The 14936-nt window shown below is 39.3% G+C and overlaps 2 protein-coding genes across 3 annotated transcripts in view; one reads left to right on the top strand and one right to left on the bottom strand.

Annotated features, from left to right (window-relative positions):
* ZFYVE9 (zinc finger FYVE-type containing 9) overlaps positions 1-3764 on the bottom strand; it is a 208168-nt gene extending 204404 nt beyond the window's left edge. For both annotated transcript variants that reach the window (XM_081306404.1, XM_081306403.1), the window contains exon 1: positions 3627-3764. The gene's annotated coding sequence lies outside the window, so the exon portion shown is untranslated. The remainder of the gene's footprint in view (positions 1-3626) is intronic.
* LOC308655546 (uncharacterized protein) overlaps positions 3298-14936 on the top strand; it is a gene marked incomplete at its 5' end in the record, with an annotated part of 28523 nt that continues 16884 nt past the window's right edge. The window contains 3 exons of the mRNA XM_081305617.1: positions 3298-3511; positions 3570-4213; positions 4437-4574. Coding sequence (XP_081161743.1) covers positions 3298-3511; positions 3570-4213; positions 4437-4481 — 903 coding nt within the window. The 3' untranslated portion in view covers positions 4482-4574. The remainder of the gene's footprint in view (positions 3512-3569; positions 4214-4436; positions 4575-14936) is intronic.

Below are 14936 nucleotides of genomic sequence, written 5' to 3' on the forward strand. Positions count from 1 at the left end.
TCAGCACCACATACCAACAAAGATGTTGTGTCCGCCAAGAACTAAAAAATAAAATTCTCTTCTCTAAAAAAAAAAAAAAAAAAAAAGAAAAACTAGGGATAACAGGAACTTACCTTGACATTGTAAAAGCTATCTATGCTAAGCCTCAGGCTAGCATCATTCTGAATGGACAAAAGTTAAAGGCATTCCCTCTAAAATCTGGAACAAGACAGGGATGCCCTCTATCACCACTTCTATTCAATATAGTTCTCGAAACACTGGCCAGAGCAATTAGACAGACAAAAGAAATTAAAGGCATAAAAATAGGAAAAGAAGAACTTAAATTATCACTATTTGCAGATGACATGATTCTATACCTAGAAGACCCAAAAGGGTCTACAAAGAAACTACTAGAACTAATAAATGAATTCAGCAAAGTGGCAGGATATAAAATCAACACACATAAATCAAAGGCATTTCTGTATATCAGCAACAAAACTTCTGAAACGGAAATGAGGAAAAACACTCCATTCACAATATCCTCAAAAAAAATAAAATACTTGGGAATCAACCTAACAAAAGAGGTGAAAGATTTATACAATGAAAACTACAGAACCCTAAATAGAGAAGTAGAAGAAGATCTTAGAAGATGGAAAAATATACCCTGTTCATGGATAGGCAGAACTAATATCATCAAAATGGCAATATTACCAAAAGTTCTCTATAGGTTTAATGCAATGCCAATCAAAATCCCAACGGCATTTCTTGTAGAAATAGATAAAGCAATCATGAAATTCATATGGAAAAATAAAAGACCCAGAATAGCAAAAGCAATTCTAAGCAGGAAGTGTGAATCAGGTGGTATAGCGATACCAGATTTCAAACTATATTACAGAGCAATAGTGACAAAAACAGCATGCTACTGGTACCAAAACAGGCGGGTGGACCAATGGTATAGAATAGAGGACACAGAGACTAATCCACAAAGTTACAACTATCTTATATTTGATAAAGGGGCTAAAAGCATGCAATGAAGGAAGGATAGCATCTTCAACAAATGGTGTTGGGAAAACTGGAAATCCATATGCAACAAAATGAAACTGAATCCCTTTCTCTCGCCATCCACAAAAGTTAACTCAAAATGGATCAAGGAGCTTGATATCAAATCAGAGACTCTGCGTCTGATAGAAGAAAAAGTTGGCTCCGATCTACATATTGTGGGGTCAGGCTCCAAATTCCTTAATAGGACACCCATAGCACAAGAGTTAATAACAAGAATCAACAAATGGGACTTAATTAAACTTAAATGTTTTTTCTCAGCAAGAGAAACAATAAGAGAGGTAAATAGGGAGCCTACATCCTGGGAACAAATTTTTACTCCTCACACTTCAGATAGAGCCCTAATATCCAGAGTATACAAAGAACTCAAAAAATTAGACAATAAGATAACAAATAACCCAATCAACAAATGGGCCAAGGACCTGAACAGACGCTTCTCAGAGGAGGATATACAATCAATCAACAAGTACATGAAAAAATGCTCACCATCTCTAGCAGTCAGAGAAATGCAAATCAAAACCACCCTAAGATACCATCTCACTCCAGTAAGATTGGCAGCCACTATGAAGTCAAACAACAACAAGTGCTGGCGAGGATGTGGAGAAAAGGGTACACTTGTACATTGCTGGTGGGACTGCAAATTGGTGCGGCCAATTTGGAAAGCAGTTTGGAGATTCCTGGGAAAGCTGGGAATGGAACCACCATTTGACCCAGCTATTGCCCTTCTCGGACTATTCCCTGAAGACCTTAAAAGAGCATGCTACAGGGATACTGCCACATAGATGTTCATAGCAGCACAATTCACAATAGCTAGACTGTGGAACCAACCCAGATGCCCTTCAATAGATGAATGGATAAAAAAAATGTGGCATCTATACACAATGGAGTACTATGCAGCAATAAAAAATGACAAAATCATAGAATTTGCAGGGAAATGGATGGCACTAGAGCAGATTATGCTTAGTGAAGCTAGCCAATCCCTAAAAAACAAATACCAAATGTCTTCTTTGATATAATGAGAGCAACTGTGAACAGAGCAGGGAGGAAGAGTAGGAAGAAAAGAGTAACATTAAACAGAGACATGAGATGGGAGGGAAAGGGAGAGAAAAGGGAAATTGCATGGAAATGAAGGGAGACCCTCATTGCTATACAAAATACATATAAGAGGTTGTGAGGGGATTGGGAAAATAAACAAGGAGAGAAATGAATTACAGTAGATGGGGTAGAGAGAGAAGATGGGAGGGGAGGGGAGGGGGGATAGTAGGGGATAGGAAAGGTAGCAGAATACAACAATTACTAATAGGGCATTATGTAAAATTGTGGATGTGTAACCGAAGTGATTCTGCAATCTGCATTTGGGGTAAAATTGGGGGTTCATAACCCACTTCAATCTAATGTATGAAATATGATATGTCAAGAGCTTTGTAATTTTGTGAACAACCAATAAAAAAATAAAAGAAAAAAAAGAATATGTTTTCCCTAGTTATTAAATATTTATTGAGAGTTGACATACTACCTTTCTGCACTTTACCAATTTTCTACTATAAGGATTTTTTTTCATGATTAGTTTTAGAAGTACCTACAAATCTTACACCTTCACATACTTTAGAAAACAAGAATAAACTGTCATCACATTTACCATAAATCATAAGTACCCAAATATCTGACTTACTGTACCAAACTGCAATCACTAACTTTTTTTTATATCAATACCAGAACAAATAACGTTACTTCTAAAATTTAGACTACATTCATTTCCATCGGGTTCCTGCTATTAGGACAGTTGGCACGACTTAAAATCCTCTTTCCGTCCGTCCTCTGGATCTATTTAGAGGGAACATTTTTGTACCGAGGACTGAAGCACTAAAATATTTCCTCTTTTCTTGGAGGTGGAAAAGACACAAATTTCTGTAAAATAAATTTTTATAACGGTAGTGTTTATCTAGGAAACAGCAACGAAAAGACGGGATGGGGCTTTCTCCAAGGCAGATCACGCTTAGAGATAAGATGTAATATAAGAGGTGGACGAGCTACCCGCAGGTGATGAAATTTCACCTCAAATAAGTCTCAAAAGGCTTTTCTCTAGGAAGTCGAATCCGTGAATGACACTCCAGGGCTCTAAGGGTCCCGAACTCTTAGCACCTCAATCCTCACCCTACCCGGCCTCCCCCCCCCCCCCCCGGGACTCTGCAGGACTCAGTACAGGGCGATGGAAAGCTAAGGTTGTTTGCAAACAGGCGTCCTCTGCCTCCCTCCGGGATGTACACGCAGGGCCCGGGTAAGAAGCCGTTCTCGGCCCCGCCCGGAGCAAACCCAAAGGGCACCGGTGCAGCCGTCAGCCACCTCTTCACACACCGGGCCGCACCGGAACCGAGGCCCGGGAGAGCGTTCTCTCGGGGCCTAGGCGCCCCCCACGGGCCTCGACCTCCCGGGGGACGCGGCGAGGAAGGGCTGAGGCCCCCAGAGCCGCCGGGTAGAGGCAGCCACAGCGGCAGGACGCCCCGTCCGCCCGGCCTGAGGGCTGCAACCAGGGCCCCCACAGGAGGTGGGAGCCTGGCGAGCCCGGGACAGGGTCGCGCCGCACTCACCTCGGCTGTGGCCGCCGTCGCTTCACCATGGCCGGGGGGAGTCGTCCCCGAGCCGAAAGTCTCCTCCCCAGGAGGGCACCGGCGCGGCTACAGGGGCCGCCGCAAAGCCTCGCACTCCTGAAGGGGATGTGGTCGCTGCGGCGGCGGCGGGGGCTGCTGAGGCCCAGTGCCCGCCCAGCCGCATCGGCTCCCGGGCCGCCGCAGCCACGCGGGTCCCAGGGAGCACCGGTGAGCCGGGCGGGGGGCACAGACTGCAGTGGGACGACCGAGGTGCTGCAGGCGGTGATTCTCCACGAAGCCTCCAGCGTCGCGGCCGCCGCTCCAGCCGCCCGCGCCGCTGGGCCACAGCGCCCCCTGGACCCCACGTCCCGCTACGGCGCCGGGACTGCGGCTGCTGCCGCGCCGGGCACGAGCGGCAGGGAACGCGAAGGAGCGCGGCCTGGGGGTGGCGGGGGCCCCGCGCGCCCTGCGCCGCCCTCCGCCCGCCCCTGACGACGCTTCCTGAGAGCCGGAAGCCGCGGTTCCCACCAACCCCTTGCGGTCCCCACCCGCGACAGACCCCAGCACCTTTTCCTTCTCTACAGAAGGTACGTGAGCGCTCTTGTCACTCGAACCCGCACTTGTGAGGCAGTTTCCATGCCTCATTTCTCACAGAAAGAGGGGGTGTCCCTTCTAATCCCTTCAGTGTGCCTGGATGAAAGAAGAATGTCCAGAACAAACCTTTTTTTTTTTTTTTAAACACACAATCTCCTCCCAGAACAGATGAAGGAATTGTTTTTGACCTTAACTCTTTTTGGATCTACCGTACAGATCATCACAGAAATTTCCTACAGGCACCAAACCCTTAACCCCTAGTCGCCCCCCCCCAAAAAAAAATAGGGAAAAATATGGTGAACAAGAGAAGAGAATAGCCAACGGCTTGTGCTGAAATTCATAAGCAACTTAAAGGTAAGAAAAGAATCATCCTTTTACTAGTCCCCCTCCCCCACCCTCACCTCTACTCTCCCACCTCTCCACCCGCCATCCCTGCCAAATCCTAGGTAAGGCTCTGAAGGAAATCCCTGTATGCATTAGCGGGGACTATAAAATCATTGTTTACAGATGCCCTGTGTTTGATCCCACTCAGCCTCTAAGCCTCTAAGGTGCAAACGTCAGAACCAAAAACAAACAAAAGACTATCAAAATGGAAATAGGGAAAGAAAAATTCTCCAGATCCTCTGGCCTCCAGGTTTTCCAAAAAGAGGGTGTGTGTGTGTGTGTGTGTGTGTGTGTGTGTGTGTGTGTGTTTTCTCCACAGTGTGGTATGATAGAATGAGCTGGAACTTTGGTGTCAGATCCTGCTATTACCGATCCATTTCCACCATGTATAGCTTTAGGACCATGGCAAGTTATGTAACATTTTGAACCTCAGTTTTCTCCTGCCTGCCTTGCTACTTGTGAAGATTGAAGATGGAGAGACTGGCCTATTAGAAGGTACTCAATAAATGTTAGGTCCAATTTTTGCTGATTTCAGAACACTCTCAGTCTTTTTTAGGCCCAAGATTATGCCCAGCCAGAATTTTTGTTGTTGTTCGTTTTTATCTGTGTGTGTGTGTGTGTGTGTGTGTGTGTGTGTGAGAAAAAGATGTGTGCATCATTCATCATCCCTGGTCTAGGTGAAATTTCACTAACAGATTTATATAACATCCCTCCACTGAAGACCAGAACCTAATGCACTGGATCCTTTGACTTTCTGTTGCAAAGCAGATATCAACATAGAACCAGTATATTTTCTGTATAAAAATATAATAAAGCAGTCTTATCTTACCTTAGGTTATGGCCTAATAATAACAAATCATAATGAAAAAAGTACATAAGGTCTCCAGGAAATGTTCAAATAATAATTGAGCAGCCACCCAGAGAAAATATAACCTAGCAGTTCTCATCTCATCAATGAAAACTGTTCCTATATAGTCCTAGATGTGTCTTCACCACATACCTCTGAGTCACATTACAAAAAAAAAAAAAATCGCTCTCCCCTTTTTATAACAAGAGAAACTGGGGCTTAGAAGGAAACAGTGATGGTGATTCATCCTCATAACAACTTCATGAATTAGTAACTATGCTACCACCATTTTACATGTGAAGTTCATCCAACCTAAGGAAAAGCTGGAAGTAACCTGATGTTTTTCTCATCCCCTATTTGATACTCCAACAGTCCTCTTAGCAATATTAATAAAATGCTGCAAGGGTAAGTTACTATTGCTAAAAATTTTTCAGGCTAAAGAAAGGGGTTCTTTAATTTAGATCAGTTTGGCAACCTAACATAAGCACTGTGCTTTCCAAACCTAGATAACTACCACTGCAGGAAATCTGCATTTGTTTATGAATCAATTATGCTACCCAGGGTGTAGCTACTACTTGAAGATGATTCATTTGTTCCCAGGACTAGTTTCCTCTTGCTTCACAATTTCTCCCCTTCTCTTCAAATTCTGTTGCTGATCAAGCCTGACTTTACCATTACCACCACCTCCCTGATCATACTAGTTTACTTAAAATCCTTTTGGTCTACTACAATTTCAGTCCATTATTGGTGGCTCTTCCTACTCAGTTTGCTCCCTGCACCTGAAATACTTCTCATCTGCTTTTCTTCTGTCATAAATCTCCTTTTCATATTAATATCTTGGCCTGCAGTCAATTGACTTGATTACCCTACTCTCAATTTTTCATTGATTTTCATTATTATTCAGTGACTCAAAAATACCTCTTTATTCCCATGCTGTTTGGTCTACCTCCTCACTTTCATTTTTATGCCATAAACATCCTTTAGAAAGCCAGTATTCTAAGAATGGTTTTTTCAAGTTAGTTTAAAGTCACCCTTACCAAAATTTTCTTTGCTCTTTAGAAGGTGTTCTTTGGAGCTAGGGTTATGGCTCAGCGGTAGAGTGCTCGCCTCACATGTGGGAGGCCCTCGGTTTGATCCTTAGCACCACATAAAAATAAATAGATAAAATAAAGGTAGAATGTGTTCTTTAAAATTCAGACCAAACCAGACATAGTAGTGCTCATCTGAGATCTTAGCTACTCTGAAGGCTGAGGCAGGAGGATCATTCCACCCCAGGCGTTTGAGGCCAGTGTAGGCGATATAACAAGATCCCATCTCAAAATAAAATAAAATCCAGGCCAAAAAAATATCCATTTCCTGGCTTGGTGAATGGCACCATCATCCTCCCAGTTGCCCAATCCAAAAATCTGTGGTTCCTCCTTTACTCCTGTGTCCTGAACAATAGGCCATGAAGCCTAATAAATTCTATTTTCTTCCTTTTTAAATTTCTCTCCTCTCCAATTCTACTACTAACTTTGGTCTAGGGTATATGCTAAATTATAGGTGTACTAAAGGAAGAGAGAAAGAGGAATGAATGAATATTGTATTTGTGTACAGAGTATATAATGTATATAGTGTATATAAAAATTTGTTTAAAGGGAAATGCAGAAGCTCTACCCAATTTATAACTAGTCATCACTACAGTGTTAATATCTATTGACTTGTATGTCTCTCCTACCAGAATGTGAGCCTGTGGGCCAAGTTCAGTATTTGATTCATCTCAGTGTCCTTGGATTAATTCTCAGCCTAGGTACTGTTAAACAGAACTGAACCTCCTTGAGCTAGCTAGCCTGAATCCCAACTGCTGAGTGATTATTTTAGGCTGTTCACCTTAACTTTCAGGACCTACCAAAAATAAGAATCCCCTTCAACTGGTACAATCCAGATCTGAGCCCAGCCTGCTAGCACCAGGTATGATCTCCTGCACCCTTCTGCAGCACCAACACTATCCAGAGTTAAATCCAGAATTTACAGTCTGTTACCAAACAGATGCACCTTAGAGCAGGCCAGAAGTCAGTAAAGCACCCCAAACTTAAAAAGGAACTTGGACATTTAGGAACTTGTTATGTCACTTTAGTCATTAAAAATAATAATAATAATAATAATAATAATAAAGCAATTCCTGTTCTCGGACTCAAGCATGAAGTAATCAAATATATGAACAAAGGTATATGAAAAAAGACATGTATTTTATGTTTTACTTTAGGCTTATAACATGAATATGTGAGGAAAAAACTAAATAAACTAAATTACAATACCTCTACACAAAGAAATATTATGCCTCCATTAACAATGTATTTTAAAAAAATTTAAGTAATAATGAAATCTGTTCATGATTTAATAGCAAAGTAATAAAAACAGATTTAGTAAAAAGACTACTGTATGAACCCAATTATGTTTTTCATATATTTGTAAAATATATAATTATAATATTTAGAAAAAATAGTCCAAAATGTTACATGTTTCTGGGATTTTTTTTTACTTTTATTTTGAAATTATTTCAGATTTAAAGAAAAGTTGGAAAAATAGTGCCAAATGTTTACCACACACCTTTCACCCATATCTAACCACATTTGCTTTATCAGTCTCTCTCATGCTTACTCAATTTTCTTTTATCTAGATAGATATATCTAGAGGCAATTGTAATTATTTTTTGATCCATTTATCCCTAAATATTTTTCAGTTCCCTCAAAACAGAGTGCAAAAATCACAGTATAATTATCAAAATTAGAAACTTAACCCTGATACAGTACTATGATATAATCTATGACCTTATTCTGATTTTGCCAGTTATATTAGTATTTTTTACAGAAAACAAAAAACAATATTTTTTGTTCTGGTCTAGAATGCAGTGCATGATTCTATATTATAATTAGTTGTCAAGTTTCTTTAATTTTAATTAATCTGGAGCAGTTTCTCAGTCTTTCTCTTTTATGACCTTGACTTTTTTTAGAGTATAGTTTATATATTTGTAAAACTTCTCCCAATTTGAGTTTATTTCTTTATGATAAGATTCATGGTGTGCATTTTTGGCAGGAATACTACAATACTGATGTGTCCTTCTCAGTGAATTATACCAGAAGACGTGATACCTGTATGTCCCATCAGTGGTGATAGCAACCTTGTTCACTTAATTAAAGTGTAATCTGCCTAGTTTTTCCATCATAAAATAACTATTTTTACCTCCATAATAAATATCTGGGGGGGTGGTCATTTGAACCTACTCAAAGGCTTTAGCATTTATTGATGATTCTTTTTTTTAAATATTTTTTTAGTTGTCAATGTACCTTTTTTTTTTTTTATTTATATGTGGTGCTGAGAATTGAACCCAGTGAATCACATATGCTAGGCAGGTGCTTTACCACTAAGCTACAATCCCAGCTCTATTAATGATTCTTACTTGAAACAATTATTGCTATAGTAATTGCCAAATGATAACTTTTTACTTCCATCATTATCATTTGTCATCCTATTTTTTTATCTTTCTGCTGTATAAGAGATCTTTTTGGTTCTCCATTTATTCATTTATCGATATATTTATATCAAAATGAATTCATTGTTTTTTATTGTAGTAATTACGTAGTCATTACTACCATTGTTTATATTGAATTGTTTACATGAGTTTGCTTACATAAGTTGTAGATTTGGTTGACTTCTATGTTCTTTTAGCATTTTTTCATCATTTTCTAAATTTTTCCATATTTTTATTGGTGCATTATAGTTGAAATAATAGAGGGATTTGTTGTTACATATTATGTAGGCACACAATATAATCATATAATTTGGCCAATATCACTCCCCAGTATTTCCCCTTTCCCTCCCCTCCTCTCGCCCCCTGGTCTCTTCCTCTACTGATCTCCCTTCCATTTTCATGAAATTCCCCTACCTGCTTTCTTTTCCTTTTTTTCCTGTCTAGTTTCTTGTGGACAATAGTATTTAGAAACAAAGATCCAAGTGCTGAATGTCCTCACTGCTACTCTGATGCCATTGCTTCCATGCTCTCTCAGTGAACAGAGCTAGAAAATACACATATTCCCCACTTTTATTTGAACATTGTTTTTACTTTCAAGAATTATAGACAAACTGTGGTTATTTAGACCTGGGAATATGGCAGACATTTTCAGGAAATGAACAAAGGGAGCCTGGTACATCAAGGAAAACAACTAACAATGTTTGTGGCTCATGATAAAATTCAGACTTCAAATAAATACTGGAATTTTGAGAAACTTGTATTTACCACCATGAACTTTAGTTTCCCAAATTTTCTGAAGGTAGTTATATTAAAAAATGTTGTGGAGGATTTTTTTAATGTTGTATAATAAAATGTGTCAACATTTGGAAACTTTGCATGACCCCACTGAACACCAACATTTTTTTCAAATCACCAATGCATGATGTTATACAAGTATGTATGAGTAAAATATACCTTTAAAATGTGATATAGGTGGGCTGGGATTGTGGCTCAGCGGTAGAGCACTTGCCTAGCACAGGCGGGACCCTGGTTGGATCCTCAACACCACATAAAAATAAAATAAAGATATTGTGTCCACCTAAAACTAAAATAAATAAATAAATATTTTAAAAATGTAATATAGACCAATGGATTTTTTTTGTACCAGGGATTAAACTCAGGGCCACTCAACCACTGAGCCACATCCCCAACCCTATTTTGAATTTTGTTTAAGAGACAGGGTCTCACTGAGTTGCTTAGCACCTCACTGTTGCTGAGGCTGTTGCTGAAGCTGGCTTGGAACTTGTGATCCTCCTGTCTCAGCCTTAGACCAATGTATTTTAATGTAACAGAATTTTTAAAGTTATTGATACGATTTCAGAATCCACATTGCAAATAACCTTTAAGAAAATACCACTGTTGGGGCTGGGGATGTGGCTCAAGCGGTAGCGCGCTCGCCTGGCATGCGTGCGGCCTGGGTTCGATCCTCAGCACCACATACAAACAAAGATGTTGTGTCCGCCAAGAACTAAAAAATAAATATTAAAAATTCTCTCTCTCTCTCTCCTCTCCTCTCCTCTCCTCTCCTCTCCTCTCCTCTCCTCTCTCACTCTCTCTTAAAAATAAATAAATAAATAAATAAATAAATAAATAAAAATAAAAAATAAAATTCTCTCTCTCTTAAAAAAAAAAAAGAAAGAAAATACCACTGTAACTGGGTATGGTGGCACACACCTGTAGTTCCAGCTACGTGTGAGGCTGAAATGGGAAAATTGTTTTGAGCCCAGGAGTTTGAGGCCAGCCTTAGCAACATAGAGACCTGTCTCAAAAAAAAGAAAGAAAAGAAAAGAAATTACTGTTTGTCAAGTTTTAATGTAATATTAAAGAAAATATCCACACTATTTGAAATGACTATTAAAAAATAGGGGATTGTGACTCAGTGGTGGAGCACTTGCCTCGCACATGTGAGACCCTGGGTTTGATCATCAGCAACACATAAAAGGAATAGATTAATAAAGTAAAGATGTTGTGTTCATAAAAAAAAATTCCTCACTTTTCCAATTATATACCTAAGGACTGATCTTTGTCTAGCTTCTTCAACTAAAACAAACATATACTCCAACAAATTGAATTCAGAAGCATATATGAAAATTCAACTGTCTTCTATAAAGTCTCTCTAACTTTGAAGCTATTTGGGAGGCCAGGAGTATAGCTCAATTGTAGACATCTTGTCCCACACTCTGTGTTCAGTCCCCAGAACCACAAAAAATTAACTGGGCTGGGATTGTGGCTCAGCAGTAGAGTGCTCGCCTAGCACGTGTAAGGCCCTGGGTTTGATCCTCAGCACCACATAAAAAATAAATAAATAAAATAAAGGTATTGTGTTCAACTACAACTAAAAAAGTTTTTTAACTAGTTAAAAATAAGATAAAGAGATTTACTAAAATGTCAACAATGCTTCTCTCACTGTTTTTGTTTTGGAAGATATAGTTCCTTTCATTAAAAGAAGTTACATATCAACATTATGGGTTTGCCATTGTTATTTTAAATAAACTAATAAGTGTCTGAAATCTTTTCTTAGTCTCAATTTCTAAGATGATAAATATCAATACATACAATCCAAAAGATCTTTGGGGTCCTCTGTACTCAATGAGTATAAAAGGGGTCTGAGACCAAAATGTTTGAGAATCACTGTTATAATTATTCAAGCATCCTCTTAGGTAGGGATATTTAGTTGTTGCCAGTATTTTGTGATTACAATGTTGTAGTGAATAATTTTGTGTATATGTGTTTTTCTATTGTTGTAGTTTATCTAGGGTAAATTCTTAGAAGTGGGGTGGCTGGGTTAAAAAAAATTCATGTAGTTTTGTTGGTTACTATCAAAATCCCCTTCCAAAGAATTACACCTCATTCATGTCACTGTCCCTGTTCCACACCAATAACCATCTTTCAGTCAAACCTGATACAATGAGAGATATAACCCTTTCTAGAGTATATAGTAGTGGACTGGGGTTGTTGCTCAGTGGCAGACTGCTTGCCCAGTATGTGTGAGTCACTGGGTTAGATTCTCAGCACCACATACAAATAAATAAAAGTCCATTGACAACTAAATTTTTTAAAAAATACAATGGAAAAGCTTAGGAACAAGGCAGACCATAGGTTCACATCCTCAGTAACTACTGGATATGAACAGAAAAAACTTTTTTCTCATTAGTAAAATGAAAATGTACTATATTTATATAAGGAATTGACACGTAGTAGCTGCTCATTAAATATTAGCTATTGTTATTTGTTATCTGAATATTTCTAGGCAAGTAGGAATGATGATCAGAGTTGTCTAGCATATATATCTTGGATTCCTTGGGAGTAAAGAATAAACTGTCGTGGGGCTGGGGTTGTGGCTCAGTGGTAGAGCACTTGCCTAGCACGTGTGCACTGAGTTCAGTCCTCAGCACCACATAATAAATAAATGAATAAAATAAAGTTAAATTAAAAAAATAATGAACTGTCCTAGTTAGACTGGTAGAGGATGCTGACAATAAGCAAGTGTATAGAGTTGAGAATCTTGGCACTTACAGAACAGATCACTGAAACCAGAAAAAAATCACCTAAACCAGAAAAGAGGCCAGAGGCAGATGCTGAAAGCTAAGGTGTGAGGACAGGGGTTAGAGATCTGGGCAATGAAACCACAGAACAGTTCATTAATTCAATCTTCAAAGATTTATTGAATGCTACTATGTACTGGGCTGTGTGTTCTGTGGTAAGCAAGGTGCTATCCCTTTCCTTATAGAGTTTAGATTACTAGTGTGGAGGCCAAATGAGAAAATAAATGACTATGAATTTAAGAGGTAAGCATAGTGTACTATAGTAACACAAACAAGAGGCTTCTAACCCAAACTTGGGGTCAGGCAGGATTCCTTCAAGAATATTATATGTAAGTGGAGACCTGAAGAACAGCGAGAACTCTGCTTGGCGAATTGGGTGGAAGAAGAGGAAAGGGGTAGGTAAGAACATTCCAGACAGCAGGAATAGAATGTGCAATAGCCTAGAGTTAACACACAAGATGTCTGAAGGACCAAGAGAACAATTTTAGTAGAGAGCAAAGTTAGGAAGTAATGATAGCCAAGACAGAGATCAATACAGGGAAGGCCTAATAATTCGTGGCAAGGACTTTGGATTTTTATCATATAGGCTAGAAGAAACCATTAGAACTTGTAATCTGGTCAATATTATTAACAGAAAAGATCACTCTAATTGCTGTGTAGGAAATAGATTGGAGGACACAAATTTCGAGGTAGGGAGGTCACATGTAAGTATTGCAGTAGTCCAGGCAAAAGTGAATTTGGGTAGAGTAGAGAGAACAGATATTTCAGAAGATAAAATCATCAAACTCATAATTGGATTGGTATGTGAACAAGAGGGAGAAATTAAGGATGACATTTGAGTTTCTACCTTGGGCAATTTGGTAGTCAGTGCTTTGTAGCAGGGAGAAGAGGGAGGGGAGGAGGCTTGAGGAGAAAGATGATGAGTGCTGTTTCAACATGTGGACAGATTAGGAAACTGAGATTAACTAACAGAGGTGAAGTTACTTATCCAAAGTGACAGAATGGCAGAGCTAAGATTCCAACCAGGGCCTGTGTGACTACAAATTTTCTTGTTGCTTCCATGCTGCCAAACATCCTCCCACACTCAGGGTAGGAATGTATACCAACCACTAGGGTGGGGCAGATCATGGGGCCACTTATAATTCAACTTTGACAACACAAGAAGTATTTCCACAAGCATAATTATTGTTATTAACATCTGTCCATAATTCACTGCCATCCTCTGGTTCCAGTAAGGGAGTATTAAGATATACTTGATATAGGTGAATGTTTATCATATGTTTTTCATAGGAATTACATAAGGCAGTATGGCATGTGAGATACAATGGAAAGACCTTGGGCTGGAGACTTGACCTTGAGACTGGAATCCTGGGTTCTAGTAATATAAACATGACCTGGAACAGAGAAGGAGAGTTGTTATTTAGATATTTCAATCTCCAAGCTTTACTTCAGGGTGTCCAGATTAGTCTATTCCATGCTATGCACCATGCAAAGATAGTACAGCATAGTGGAAAGAGCTTGCACTTTGGAGTAAGAAGATCCGAGTTCTAATCACAGATCCACCAATTTCAGGCTGTTTGACTAGAGGGAATCACTTATTTTGAGTCTTGTTTTTCTTGCTGGTATGGTACAAGATTATAAAGGTTATCAAGAAAGTTCCAGATACATATAAGCTCTCGGTTAATCATCTTCCCTTGCCTTTTCTCATCTTTTTAACCATAAACATTGCTTCTCATCTCTCCCTCTGGAAAGTCTCAAGTTAACATTTTCTTTATACCTTTCCCTATTCTTCCGAAGTAGTTTCTCATAATCAGAAAACCAAATAAATAAAAAGTATTTTGTAGTACAGAGTATACCAACCAAGTAGTGAGCATCCATTATAGCCTGATGACTTATGAGGTTTATTTTACTTAGGTGTACTACACTTCAGTTGTGCATATCAACAAACGAAGTGGACTTTTTTGTATTCTCATGTAATTGTGAATTCACCTCATTCTACAAACACTGAGAGCTAACTATGACATGGGCACCAAATGCCAGAGAATAAAGAGGAAAAAAAAAACTGCAGGGTTTGGTTTGGTTTTTTGTTTTTCTTTTCTCTCTCTCTCTCTTTCTCCCCCTTCTCCCCCTCCCCCTCCCCCTCTCCCTCTCCCTCTCCCTTTCTTTGTACCAGGGATTGAACCCAGCAGTGCTTAACCACTGAACCACATCCCCAGCCCCCCCTTTTAAAACATATGTTTATTTTATTTATTTTTATATGGTGCTGAGGATCAAACCCAGTGCCTCACGTATGTGAGGCAAGAGCTAAACCACCAAGCCCTTTTTTATTTTTTGAGACAGGGTCTCACTAAGTTGCTTAGGGCCCCACTAAGTTGTTTACAACTGGCTTT

The sequence above is a fragment of the Spermophilus citellus genome (assembly GCF_964194105.1).
Source record: "Spermophilus citellus genome assembly, chromosome: 9".
Lineage (NCBI taxonomy): Eukaryota > Metazoa > Chordata > Mammalia > Rodentia > Sciuridae > Spermophilus > Spermophilus citellus.